The 13,566-nt window shown below is 51.1% G+C and overlaps 1 protein-coding gene across 5 annotated transcripts in view; it reads left to right on the forward strand.

Moving 5' to 3' along the window:
* The window catches only part of CLMN (calmin), a 115,892-nt gene that overhangs the window by 61,175 nt on the left and 41,151 nt on the right, over positions 1-13,566 (forward strand). For all 5 annotated transcript variants that reach the window (XR_003515728.2, XM_027570499.2, XM_027570504.2 and 2 more), the window contains exon 2: positions 11,460-11,521. Coding sequence is in view for 4 of the 5 variants with exons in the window: in XM_027570499.2 (XP_027426300.1) it covers positions 11,460-11,521 (62 nt within the window). In the remaining variant the exon portion in view is untranslated. The remainder of the gene's footprint in view (positions 1-11,459; positions 11,522-13,566) is intronic.

Here is a 13,566-nt window from a genome sequence, read left to right on the forward strand (position 1 = left end):
GATCGAGCCCCACATCGGGCTCCTCGCTCAGCAAGAAGTCTGCTTCTCCCTCTCCCACTCCCCCTGCTTGTGTTCCTTCTCTCGCTGTGTCTCTCTCTGTCAAAGAAATAAAATCTTAAAAAAAAAAAGATCATGGGAGCTTGATTTTGGAGAAGTGCTGAGCGCCTCGTCCTGAGAGGCATTCAAGTAGACCCTGGATGACTTCCTTAATGCCAGTGCTGGATGGGAAGCTACCCTCAGTAATCTTATTTAAGAACCTCTCCAACCAAAACACCAGATTCCCAAATGGTCTGATGAGCAGAGTAAATCTGGGTTCCTCGTGGGGCTCAGAAAATGGGGAAGATTACTCTCCTTGAACAAAATTTAATCTACTAAGAAGTTTTGCCTACAAGTAGGAGGTAGCCTACTTTATTTATTTATTTATTTATTTTTACTCGTTTCTATTTAAACTTTACAGAAAAAGAGAAAAAAAGTCACTGATGATTGTTTGGGGTGGTTTTTCCTCTTGCTTCCTTGGGTTCCTCAGACAAAGGGGACATTTAGCAGGGGTGAGGCGAGGAAGGAGTAGGTGCTCTGACCGACTTGTCTTGGAAGAGGCTGGTTTGCTGAACAAGGAAAGCAAAGGTAAGAATCATGTCAAAGCCTGGTTGCCCAAATGTTATTTTTCTTACTGGTTTTGGTCACGGGAGGAGAGAAGGCATTCTCTGATCTGCAGGCACCAAACCTCACTCAGCTTTTCTGCTTCTCTTTAAGATTTTATTTATTTGAGGGGGGAGAGGGGCGGAGGGAGGAAGAATCGGAAGCAGACTCCCTACTGAGCATGGAACCAATGCGGGGCTCGATCCCTCGATCGCGAGATCATGACCTGAGCTGAAACCAAGAGTTGGACGGCTCAACCCCCTGAGCCCCCCAGGCACCCCTGTCTTTCTGCTTTTATTTCCCCCATGCCTGCCACTCCACCCACCCCACGTTTCCCACCACTGCTATTTTATTTTCCTATGACAATAAGTAGAATGCAAACAAACCCCCCCCTCCGGAAGCCCTAAATCGAATTTTTAAAAAAGTTGGGCCGTGAGGTCGGGCCACCAGTTAGACCTGGGACGGCTGCTTAAATCAGGTGGTGGGGCCTGTGGAGTCTAGAGCAGGGCTTGGCAAACTGCAGCCCACGGCCTGTTCATATAAATAAAGTTTTATTGGAACACAGCCATGCCCGTTTACGTACTGTCTTGGCTGCTTTCCCACCAGGACCGCAGAGTTGACTAGTCGCTGGAGACCATGTGGCCTGCGAAGTCTAAAACATTTACTATCTGGCCCTGGACAGGAAAAATGGCCAACTCCTGGCCCAGAGCAGTGGCGCTCAGCTCTGGCTCTGTGTCAGAATCACCTGGGGAGCTTTGAAAATGCAGATGCCTGGGCCCCGCACCCAGGGATTTGGATTCAATTAGTCTGGAGTGGAGCCCAGACATCCCTATATTTTAGAGCTTCCCCAGGTGACTGTCATGTGCGGCCACAGTTGAGAATCACGTGTCTAGTCTCAGTGGGGTTTTTTTGTTTTTTTTTAAGATTACAGACCTGGAATTTGCCATTCTGCATTTGTACCCAGTGACAATGACCCAACCTTGACCTCAATGTCACTGTGCAGCCCTTCGGTCCGAACCATGTGTCTGTGGCATCAGGGAGACCTTGTAATGATAAAAGCCCCCAGTGCCCCTGGGGACTAAATGTGCCTGAAGAGGGTTGGAGGTGAACTGCATTACAGTGAGGGGCACGCCTGCACGCACACACAGATGTGTGTGAGTGTGTCCGTTTGGATGGCCCGTGTGAGGGGGCCTCACTTTTGTCTGCTTTCAGACAAAGCATTTCTTTCTTTCTTTTTTTACGTTTTAAAAAATTTATTTTTTAATGGCAACCAGTGTCGTGTGAAGCGTTCGTATTTGTCACTTTGGTGCAGCTCGGTCCCTGGACCCCCACACTGGCAGCCTCTCCTCTCTCCTGCTAATTAATGCGAAATGTTGGTGACACCTCCGGCCCAAGGAGAATCTGACACTTCCTGCCTCCCCTGACCACAGGTTCCAGCCCTCCATCTCCTGCTCAGAGTAGGAATTTAGAATCACGCTGGTGTCACTTTTTTTTTGGCAGGCAAAAGCGGTAAATGGGGGTTTCACAGTTTGCTTTATCCCTTGCATTTGAAGCAAGCATTAACCACCTTGCTTCGCGCTGTCTGTGTCACCCACGGGGGGACCCCAGTGCCTTCCACCCTCCTGGCCGCTGTCCCTGGCCGCAGCACCGTGTCTACCAGCCAGGATGACCAACTCATCCCAGTGTGCCGGAAACTTTCCCAGTTTTAGCACTGAACGTCCCGAGTCCTGGAGTTCCTCCTTGGTCCTGGGTGAACCGGGACAGTTGGGTCGCCCTAATACTCGAGATTCCCGATTCCGGCGGCTGATTGGCCTTTGTACTTGAAAACATTGGTATGTGGAGGGCAGGTGCGGGGTTTATGAAAGACAGATGTGCTTAAAAATGCAAATCAAGGTCATTTGTATGCAGTGGAATGTTTTTAATCTCCTTAAAAAAAAAAAAATAGCTGAACCCAAGCGGTCGAGTTAATTCTTATTAGGCCTGTTAAGATCTGTTTTGGGATAAAATACCAGGTCAGCTGTTATTCCACAGTTGAGCTAACCTGGGCATGAAACAGGTTCTTCATGAAGGTTCTTCGGTAAAGTGTTAATTTTGAAGGGGTTCGACCAGCCCAGCGCCGTGCCGCGGGGAGAGTCTTGGCTTATAGCAACCACGGTAGAGTCTTCTCCCGGTTCTACTGCCAAGTCTCCGAGACTCGGTGTCCTTTTCCACGCAGGAAGTACTGTCGCTCACCGGGGGGAGGGGTGGCTGGGACAAATGAATGGCGGGTGTCAGGTGATTCTCACTGTGCTGGGAACAGACTTAGTTAATGTTGGCTTCCTCCCTTCCTTCCTGGGGAGCCTGGTTCGCACTCACGACAGGTGTTAGCTAGGGCAGAGGCAGTGCCCCAGCAACAAGCCCAAGATGCCTGTGGCCTAACTCAGGGACGACGCGTTTCTGACTCACTCAGTGGTCTGACAGTGCTATTCCTCATCAGGCTGCGCCGCCCGGTGATCCTTGTCCAAGGGGAGACTCGGGAGTCCGGGCTCCTTACCCCCTGTGGCTCTGTCATCCTCTGTGTCCTTGGAATGGTCCCTGTGTAGTGGCCACAAAGCACGGTGGATTGTGCGGGCCTTGTCTGAAAGTGGCAGGCGGGTCCATACCTTGGACCCACCTACATGCTACCGGCCAGGTGTCAGTTATGAGGCCCCTGCCACCTGCAAGGGGAGCTGGGAAGTATAGTTTGGCTGTGTGCCCAAGATGAAAAGGATACAGGGCTTGGCAAACACATGGTAGTCTCTGTCACAGGAAGTGTGGCTCCCCAGTTCACTGGCTGTGAGGACCCAGTGGAGACATCTGTCGTTAATGAACATCTCTCCGTGTTTGCAAAACAGGCTCCTACAAGGAAGTTGTGATCAGTTTTACACAGAAGAGGGGTCTGGCTTCAAAGGAGCTTGGTTTAGTCAAAGAAAGGTTTGTTTTTTTTTTTATTGCAGGACTTATCAGAACCTTTAATATACTGCTATTTCCCAGACTTCTTGGACTCCTCTTTGGAGAGGCCTTTGAGAACTAGTAGTCTACAGAATGTGGTTCAGAAAACACTGCTTTAGACGTTACTCAGTACTCAGAAGAAGAATACTTTCACGAAAGCACTCGTGTAAAAAAAAATCACCAAAATTTGTGGAGAGTTCAGTCCCCCAAGGATCTCAGCGTTAGGGGTTCATGCTGTGTGAAGAGAATATTTTTCTACCTTTCCTTCCTTTTTTCTTTCTTCCTTCCCTCCTTCTCTCTCTCCATCCGTCCTTGTAGAACCTATCAGGACAGGGCCCACATCTTATCCACAGCTGAGTGTAGTCAGTACTGTCTGCTGTCTGGATGGGGATGTGAATGATCTGTGTGGGGCCACTTAAATCCCCATCTCGCTTTCAGCCGGACACGTCAGGGCAGTCCGCCTGGATTGGTCATGTCACCCTGGTCTGCCCATCTGGGTGGATGTGAAAAAATCCCTTTTCCTAAGCTTGGGTTTTTATGGCTGGCTGGCGTCATCTGTCATCATAAAAGTGAACTGAGGTTTAGCGTTGAGGTTAGACAGAATCACTCACAGAAAAAACTAGAGCGGGTTTATTTTTTATTTCTGTTACAGGCACCAGCCTAAATATATATATAGTTTAAAACTTAATTTGGTGTGTAATTGGGACTAGCTCTTTGGAGCCCTGGGTTATGTGTTTTGGAGCAGCTGAGAAGCAGGGGCACGGCGGGGCAGGCCGTGGTATGTTAATTGGTGGCCTCTGGGACCTGTGAGAGAATTGGATTTGAGTCCCCAGTTAGAATGAGCTTGGCAGTTTTATTTGCATCTCTATGGGCGCATACTGGGGAGACCACCGGTTCCTGCCGCCTCGAGCAGGTCACCCATAGTCTCTGTCCACGATGGCGCTGGGCGCATCCCCGGCCTGCACGAGGGACAAAGGAGAGCAGGCGCGAGCCAGAGAGAGGGTGACCGAGCTCGGCCAGCTCTGGCCTGCCACTTCTCCGCACACTTAGGCGAAGTAAGTTGCGTGCTGCTTGGCCTGTGGTCCCAAGGAGGGTTTTGCATTTTATTACCAAAGTCTTGATAAAAGGGACTCAGGTCAGAGCAAACATTCAGGGAGGAAAAACAAAGGAAATTAAATGCAAAATCACTGCGGGTGTAAACCACATGGAGGCCTTGCCTTTAATACCACCAGAGCCGGTGGAGGGAAGTGGCCCCCAGGAGTCGGAACCAAGGAGTGCTGGCCTGGGATTCCTGAAGCCTGGCCCCTCTCCTGTTTAAAAAGAAATTGCCGTTTAATTTGTTTCTGAGTTTTATTTCTCAAGTGAACCAGCATGGGGCCATGTAATGAGCTTGTGTTTCTAGGAGGTGTTGAAAGATGGGAAAGGAGCAAAACCACGGCCAGACGGGGTGGCCGAGGGCTCCCGGGGGTCCAACAGCGGCAGGACTGGAGGGGCAGGCGGGGGCTGCCCGGGCGCTGGCTTCTCTGGGTGCTGTCTGGGGGGGCAGGAGGTGCCCTTGCGTGGGCTGCTGCCAGTCCACCAGGAGACCAGAGCGAGGGAGCTGTCTCTCCATCTCTGTTTAAAGATCCCTGGGGCCAGCCCGAGCCGCCGGAGGAGGGTAGCACGGCCGACGTGAGCCGAGGAGGACACTTCAGATGAGAGTGGGTCTGAGCCGTGGAGAAAAAGATTTGGCAGGAACGGGAGAGTGTACGTAAGCCGCTCAGGAGGCTGCTGGTAAAAGGAAGGGCAAAGGCTTTCTGGACCAGGTTATTATCAGAGGAAGCCCTAGAGATTGTCACCAGTGGGGGCTGCGACTGTCCCCTGGAGCTGAGATGGCCCTCTGTCTGGTGCCTGGTGGATGGGAGCAGGTGCGTGCCAGGAGCTTGCCTCTGCACAAAACAGAAGTAGCTGTGGAAAAGTGTGAGCCCCCCCCCTCCACCACCCTGCCTGCCCTACCCTCCCTCCTGGACAGAGAGGGGTGGGTGACTCTCCCCCTGGGGACAGGCAGAGTCCACCAGCCGTAGCCAGGGTGGCAATGCCCCTGCCCCAGCTGACGTCGCTGTCCCAGTCCTGGGTATGTGACCCCCTCCTGCCCTGCTGCCACTGCTGTCCCCTCCCAAACGCTGACCCGACCCAAAGGAGCCAGCCTCCACGACTGCCACGTCGAGTTGTAAAAAGGAGCTTGTGTCCGAGAGGACTCGCTAAAGGACTAAAAGGCGCAGGGCCACATGTGTGCCCATGAAGGGCCGCGAACGGTGAGGACTAGTGGGTCCAGCTCCTGAGCTGCGTCACCCCTGCACGCACAGGCACCACCGTCTCTGTTTTACCGGAAGGGCCACCGCTAGCCTGGAAACGTTCGGTAGCCGGTCGGAGGCGAGCAGGAATGGTGATAGAGCCGTGTTTCCACAGTGCCGCCTGCCCTGCTCGGCGCTGAGCTCTTTGGGTGCTTTGCCCCACGGAAGGCCCATCGTCACCGCCCCTGCCCCCGCTCTGCCCCCTCCTGCACCCTCTCCCCAGCTGCCTGATGACCTGAAGAGTAACGGCCATGCATCACCCACTCCCCGTGCCGTGGGGAAGCCCTTCTGCGATGGCGAAGGCCAGCCCGACTGCCTCTGACCCTCACAACCCCGTGACGTGGGTGCTATGATCCCCATTGTACAGATGGGTAAACAGAGGCCCTCAGGGAAGATAGTGGCCGACCTCTCGTTTGCTGGAGCTCTTCTCTGTATTCTGTGGCAGGAAGGCTGAGATGGGGGCCGCCTGGGTGGTCCCGTAGGGCCCCCACCAGGGCTTCTCACCCTGGACGCTGCTGACATTCCAAACCGGATAAATCTGTTCTCTGGTGGGGGCCGTCCTGTGCATGCTAGGGTGTGGAGCCGTGTCCCTGGCCTCAAGCTGTAGATGCCAGTCGAACCCTCCGTTCCGTGGCGATCAGAACTCCCCAGATGCTGCCAGGTGTCCCGTGGGGGCAGAGGCACCCCTGCTTGAGCACTGCTGGCTGGGAGCCAGGCCTGGAGGGGACTCCAGCCCGTGCAGGCCTGCCCAGCGTGGGGAGTGGGCCCAAGGCCGCCAGAAAGCTGGAGGACTTCCTGGAGGTGGGGTTGGAGCTGGGAGACCAGCAGCCCAGCCGAGGAGGAGAGCAACGAGGCCTCAGCCTGCCCATCTGCCTCCCACCTCGGACCAGGCAATGCCTCGGAAGCTGGAAAGAAACGCTCCCAGCTGACCATCTGAATGGACATTGCAGAATGAAGGCCCCCTGCGGGAATTCTGGTCTGCGGTCCTTCTAGTAAATTCTGGTTCATCTCTCGGGGAGTCAGAGAGATGTACAAAATCAGTGACTAAAGCCACTCTCAGGAAGAGCCCTTTGGACGACGAAGGAACGAGAAATGCCATTTTTCTTGCCGGTTGGCAGTAGGCAAGCCAGGAACCGTACCTGCGTCCCCATCTTTGGTCTCTGGTACAGCCTGTGTACCGGGCTCTGGACGGCCTGTTCCTTCCATGCCAGGTGACAGGCCCGGTGCACCCCACATGCTGCCTGAACATAACCAAGAGATTGTGCCAGTTGTCTCTCCCCAGTTAGACCCAGGTTCTCAAAGTGTGCCGCATTGTCACCCAGCAGGCTGATTAAATGCAAGTTCCCAGGCCTTGGCCCCAGAAAGAGTGAGTCTGTAGGTCCTGGATGGGGTCCAGGAATTAGCATGTTAACTGTCACCCTGGAAGCTCTTGGTGTGAGTGAACTGTGGGCCATACTTTGGAGAAACACCGAGGCATTTGCTGATCGCATTAAAGTTGTGTACATGAGTGTCTTCGTGCTTCAGCTGTGTGTGTGTGTGTGTGTGTGTGTGTGTGTGTGTGTGAGTGTGAGTGTGAGTGTGCATGCATGGAGAGCTCTAGAAGGACAATCAGCAAATTATCAATAGTGGTGATCTCTGGGTGTAATGAGATTTTAACAGATTTTAGATCTATTTTTCTGTGCTTTCCTGTATTTTATTTTTTTTATTATGAGCACATATTTATAGACAGATAAGCCATCAGGGCTTTGTCCTGGGTGGGGAAGAGCAGAAATATAATAGAGGAAATGTTATAGAGGAAGTAGGTTTAAGGGAAGTGTGGCCATAGGGAAAGAAGGCCATCGTGTAAATCAGTCTATTTTAACTCTCAAGCCAGCGTCCCTCTCTCTGTGGCTCCCGACTCCTTAGCTGGCCACCGGTGGCCTGAGAAGGGAGGAAGGTCACATTTTGAAATTGCCTATTCTTTTTTTTTTTTTTTTTGAGAGAGAGAGAGAGAGAGAGAGACTGCTCATGCGTGCACGTGAGTGGGTGGGGGGCCGAGGGAGAGAGAGAATCGCAAGCAGGCTCTGCTCAATCTCATAACCCCGAAATTATGACCTGAGCCGAAATCAAGAGTTGGACACTTAACCAACTGAGCCACCCAGGTGCCCCTCTTCTTGGCCAGAGTCACGCAGGGGGATTCAGGATGGTGGCTTTGTGCCAAAAGCTTGGGCCTCCCTTTCGGCCTGTATCCAGTGGGTCCCAGGCTTGGCGAGCTCCCCAACCTCCACCCTGCCCCGCACTTGGATGGTGCTTTTACAACACTGTTATTGCTCTGCTGTTGCCCAGCACACCCAGTCCGGGCCCCACAGACACTCCGTGAAAAGGCCAGACCCTTCCAGAGAAATAGCTCCCTACACCTTTACAATGTGATAGGTGCAGAGGAAAAAAGGGGCCACTGGATTTATGGAAACTATATAAAGTTTATGGAGTCTTGGCAGGCCAGAAGTAGAAAGAGCCTGCAGGGTGGGGGTGGGTATTTCGAAATGGTGAAGGTCATGAAAGAATGTCAGACCTTTGTGCCGAGACAGCAGACAGAATACTGCAGGCCCAGGGCGCGCTGTGTGACCGTGAGGCTAGGGAAGGTGGTCTTCCCTGAGCAGCGTTCGGGGAAGCCTCGTGGGGTGATACCTTTGAACCTTCACCGCATGCCTCTGAGGGAGGCACAGTTATCCTCCCTTCTGTACAGAGGAGACTGAGGCAAGGGTGTGTTGGCAGTCATGAACTTGCCCAAGGTGGTAAAGCTAGTGGTATGTGGCTCTCAGGTGGATATTCTGGGGCAGGCTAAATTCTCACAGTCTCTCTTTCTCTCTCTCCTGTGTATTGAGCGATGTGTCCCAGTTTCAGGTCCAGAAATTATGGTCTCCATACCCTATTTCAGTTTGGGACTCATCCGTTATTTGTGATTTAGTCTCGTGGTCCCCTGGTGTCTTCAGTCATCACGGTGCCCTCCCATGGGTCAGCTTTGCTGTCAAAGCTAATCTGTGCTTAGATTCACCCACAGGCCGTGGCTGGAAGGGAAATGAAGACTTCTGCCTTCTACTTCTACCCCCCTGGGGTAGCCTTCTACTTCTACACCCCTGGGGTCTGAAATTACCTCCTCTCATCCCCATCAGCCCTGGAAATTTGTAATTTATTTTGCCATGCATATGTGCCTTGTAGCATCCATGTCTTCTCTCCTGCTTGGCTGTGAGTTCTTGGAGTGCAGATTCCATGAATGTGTTTTTTTTTTTTAAGATTTCATTTATTTATTTGTCAGAGAGGGGGGAGGAGCAAGCACAAGCAGGGGGAGCAGCAGGCAGAGGGAGAAGCAGGCTCCCTGCCAAGCAAGGAGCCCGATGCAGGACTTGATCCCAGGACCCTGGGATCATGACCTGAGCCGAAGGCAGACACTTAGCCTTCTGAGCCGCCGAGGCATCCCACCATGAATGTGTTATTTATCTCTGATTTTGCCCATAGGGTTTGGCATAGTTGCTGGCGTGTAATGATCACTGACTAAATACCAGCTGGGAGGATGGAAATGGATGGATGGATGGATGGATACATGGTGGATGGATAGATGCATGCATGGCTGGATGGAAGGAAGGAAGGCTGCATGGATGGATGGATGGATGGGTGCATAGGCGGAAGGGTGCATGGATGGATGGAAGGATGGATAGATGCATGGATGGAAGGATGGAAGGTTGGATGGATACATGGTTGTATGGATGGATGAATGCAAGGATTGATGGATGCATGCATGGTTGGATGGAAGGAAGAATGGATGGATGCATGCATGCATAGGTAGCAGGACGCGTGGGTGCATGGATGAATGCGTGGATGGATGGATACATGGTTGGGTGGATGGACAGACAGATGGGTGGCTGGATGGATACATGAGGCATATATAGACTAACAGACACCCACTTCCTCTTTTGTACCCTTCCACGCGCATAGTTAAACCAACAGTCTAAACCAGGTTCTCTCAGGCTTTCACTGAATGCACTTCTGTTTCAGGGGACGTACTTCGCTCCCTCTGAAGCCATATGGAGAAACCAGCCTGAGTGTTTGAATGTGTGTGTAAATACTTTACAATCCCATAAACTTGTTTAAAGACAGGTGGGGGTGAAAGTATAAACCGGGGCAGCCTTTTGGGATGGCAATTTGGAAGTAGCTATTAAAATTTTAAATGTGCCTACCACTAAGACCCGGCAGTTCCACTTTCAGTTGTCAGGCATAAGACATATATTCATAGGCTTGTGCACAAAGAACCACTTAGCAGGGCACTTACACAAGGATGTGCACTGCCGTACTGCTCGTGACCATGAAACACCAGAAACTGCCAAGTGCCATCCCCAGAGGGGTGGCCGCTGAGCTATGGGACACCCATACTATGGCAAACACTGCAGAAGCAGAAAGGTCCCAAGTGGGGCTGGCGGCAGGGCACTCTCCAGTCTTCTGGAAAGCTCCGAGTCTCTGGAGCACATGGCCCTCAGCAAATGCCCCTCTCCCTCCTCCCACATTTCTGTCAACTTCTTTTCCTTTCCTCCTCTTCTACCCACAAAACACAATTTACTGGAACTAGATCTTTAATTCCTACGCCTCCTTACTAAGTGACCTTTCCTTACAGAAAAGGAGGAAAATGAGAAAAAAGCAGTTAAGTGCATAATTACTGTCTGCCGGCTCTTCAATTAAAAAGATTGAAAGCCATAATATTAAAATTTGATTTATGGCCACCACTATCTACCTAATAATGAGGCTGAGAGGGAAAAAGAACCATAGTCGTTATAGAAAACCGTAGCCCCTTGGCTCCCCCCGGAGATAAATTGCCTCCCATTTTCTTACTGCTAAAGAAATGTGGAATGGTTTTAAGCATATGTGATATGTTCTTCCAATATGTTGAAATCCAGAACTTAGTAACTCAGGAGTCATCTGGCTCAGGCATTTCAAGGAAGGTTCCTGAGGGGTGGAGCAGCCTGAGCTTCGGGGTGGGGTGGGGGGCTGCTGCCACAAGCCAGTGAGCACATAGACCCAGGCACTGGCACCTCCGCCCGTGGTCCGGGTCCCAGGGCACCAAGCCAGCTAACGTCGCAGAGCTCAGGAGCCAGCAGGAAATGCACGGAATCCAGCTCCCAAGTCCCAGCTTGGCTGCGTATTAGCTGTTTGTCCCTCCGTTTCTTCATCTGTAAGATGGGAATAACCTTACTTATTGTGTGATGTTGGGCAGGTGCCCCCGTTTTCCTATCGGAAAGAACATGTTGTTCTGTGTGTCTGAATTCATGGTTATTTATTGTCATTAAGAGGCTGTGGGGTTGGGCTGGGAAGAATGGATTCTAGGTGCCGCGCAAGCCGTTGCAGACCCCGTTCTGGAAAGGGCTTCGCTTATACAGGGGACCCGCCGGGGTCCGTCTGCCATCCACCTGGAATCCCCCTGGGGAAGAGGAGAACAGCATTTTGCATGTATTCCGTTTTACCCAGCTAATAGCATTTCTTTGTTTTCAGTTGAGAGGGAAAATGTGCAGAAGAGGACCTTTACGCGATGGGTAAATCTACATCTAGAGAAGGTAAGCGGGGGCACTTGGGTTTTTGTTAAGTGATCAATTCGCCCGTGGCAGTGTGCAATGCAGGAGTGTGGCGAGGGCGACGGGGTAGCTCAGTGTTTCGGCTGTTACTTTTTTCATGCATTCGTTTAAACATCTACTGAGTACATTCCACTGCCAATTGCCCAGCTCTGTGTTGGGAACACGGATGTTGAGACGGGCTTCTGCCCTCATGCGGTGATCAGTCCAGTTGGGGAAGGAGAGGGTCTATCTTTAAAAAGGAATCAATGAGCAAATATTAGAAGACATTCATTGTTGAACACTCCAAATGCTTCTTCGGACACAGGGACCGGTGGGGGGATAGGGCTGGGCTTCCAGTCCCGGGGGGATGGCAGGGGACTCTCGTGTGAGAACCATTTGTAGGTATTCGGACTGAGTTATGCAAGAACTCAACACCTTTTAACAAAGCCAGATTCTCCTGTTAATCACAGAACGGTTGCTACTGACCAAGGATATTACCTGCCCCTTTGGGTGCATCACACATCTCCTTCAATCCCCATGACAACCCTCATTACCCCTCCTGTTACCAATGAGGGAAGAGGCTTTGAGACCAAAAAGGTTTTCCTGCAACCAAGAAGGAAGCTCTTCCAGTGGCTTCTCCTGTGTATTCAACTTGGCATTCAACTTCTCCCTGCTTTTCTTTCTTTCTGACACTCTGGGGCCACGCAATTTGGAATTGCATTTTTGTCTGCAGGCTTCTTACGCACACTCACCATAAAATGAAAGCGGCTGACCTGGCTCCTGAGAAGCAGACAGAAGGATGAGCAGCAGAGGAGGCGATGGGTTGCAGAGTGGATAAACAGCCCAGTCTGGAGCGAGCGGAAATCTGAGCCTTCCAAGCCCTCCACTTACACCAGTTAGCCCCCAAGACGGGGAACATTATACCTGGCGATGGGCAGGGGGAGGAGAGATGATTTTTCTCTTTAGAAGTCAGCTGGTTCATCAGGCTTCGTTTCCCTCCCATCATTTCTTCTTAAATTCCACTTTTTGGTCCCCCCCCCCAATAGATGCAGCCCACCACACGTTTCCTTGTAAAGCTGCTAGTGTTGAAGTCTCCCACTTTAGTGAGGTTAGGTGTGTGGATTTTCTTCTCTCCTGTCCTTCTAGAAGGTATGAAAGCAGCTACTCACTGCCCATAGCGTTAACCCAGAAGAAAGGGTCATAGAGGAAATCTCTGAGATCGCCAGGAAAATAATTGTGGTTTCTCAGAAGGGCAGCTCTTGACCAAAATTCTAATTTGTGCCATTTGCCTTGGGACCAGTAATTTTTCCCCGAGCAGCCCCTGACCACCCACACCTCTATTCCACACCTGCACAATGGGGTCCCTTGGACCCAGGAGGGCTCCCGAACTGCCCAGGATACAGCGTTATAAATCACTTGCCAGTTGTTTTGACTCTTGGTGCATTTTCAGCAGGGCTCATAAAGCGAAGTGTTATTTTTGGAAAAAAGGAAAACCGTTCCCCCAATCTGAGTTCACGGAACTCCTAAATTAATGCCTGATGTGGGTCAGGGTAGCTGGAAATTCCTCCTGGTGGATGGAGTGTAGCTATGGCAGATCTTTCTTTTCTTTTCTTTTTCCTTTCTTTCTTTCTTTTTCTTCTTTCTTTCTTTCCTTTTTCTTTCTTTCTCTTTCTTTCTTTTTCTTTTCTTTCTTTCTTTCTTTCTTTCTTTCTTTTTTTCTTTCTTTCTTTTTTTCTTTCTTTCTTTCTTTCTTTCTTTCTTTCTTTCTTTCTTTCTTTCTTTCTTTCTTTCTTTCTTTCTTTCCTTTCTTTCTTTCTTTCTTTCTTTCCTTTCTTTCTCTTTATTTCGAAAAATAAATACAGAAAAGGACAGAGGGTAATGTAGCAAATAGCCATGCACTCACTCACCAGCCTCAGGGAGCCCCCGTTTGCGCCTGTGGGATCAGGGATGGCCTCCTTGGCCAAGGCCCCTGTCCCTTCTTTGGGGCAGGTGGGTCGCCCCGCTCTGAGAATAAATCAGATAGCACCTGAAACCGATGCCTAATAAAC

Source organism: Zalophus californianus, chromosome 6 (assembly GCF_009762305.2).
Source record: "Zalophus californianus isolate mZalCal1 chromosome 6, mZalCal1.pri.v2, whole genome shotgun sequence".
Lineage (NCBI taxonomy): Eukaryota > Metazoa > Chordata > Mammalia > Carnivora > Otariidae > Zalophus > Zalophus californianus.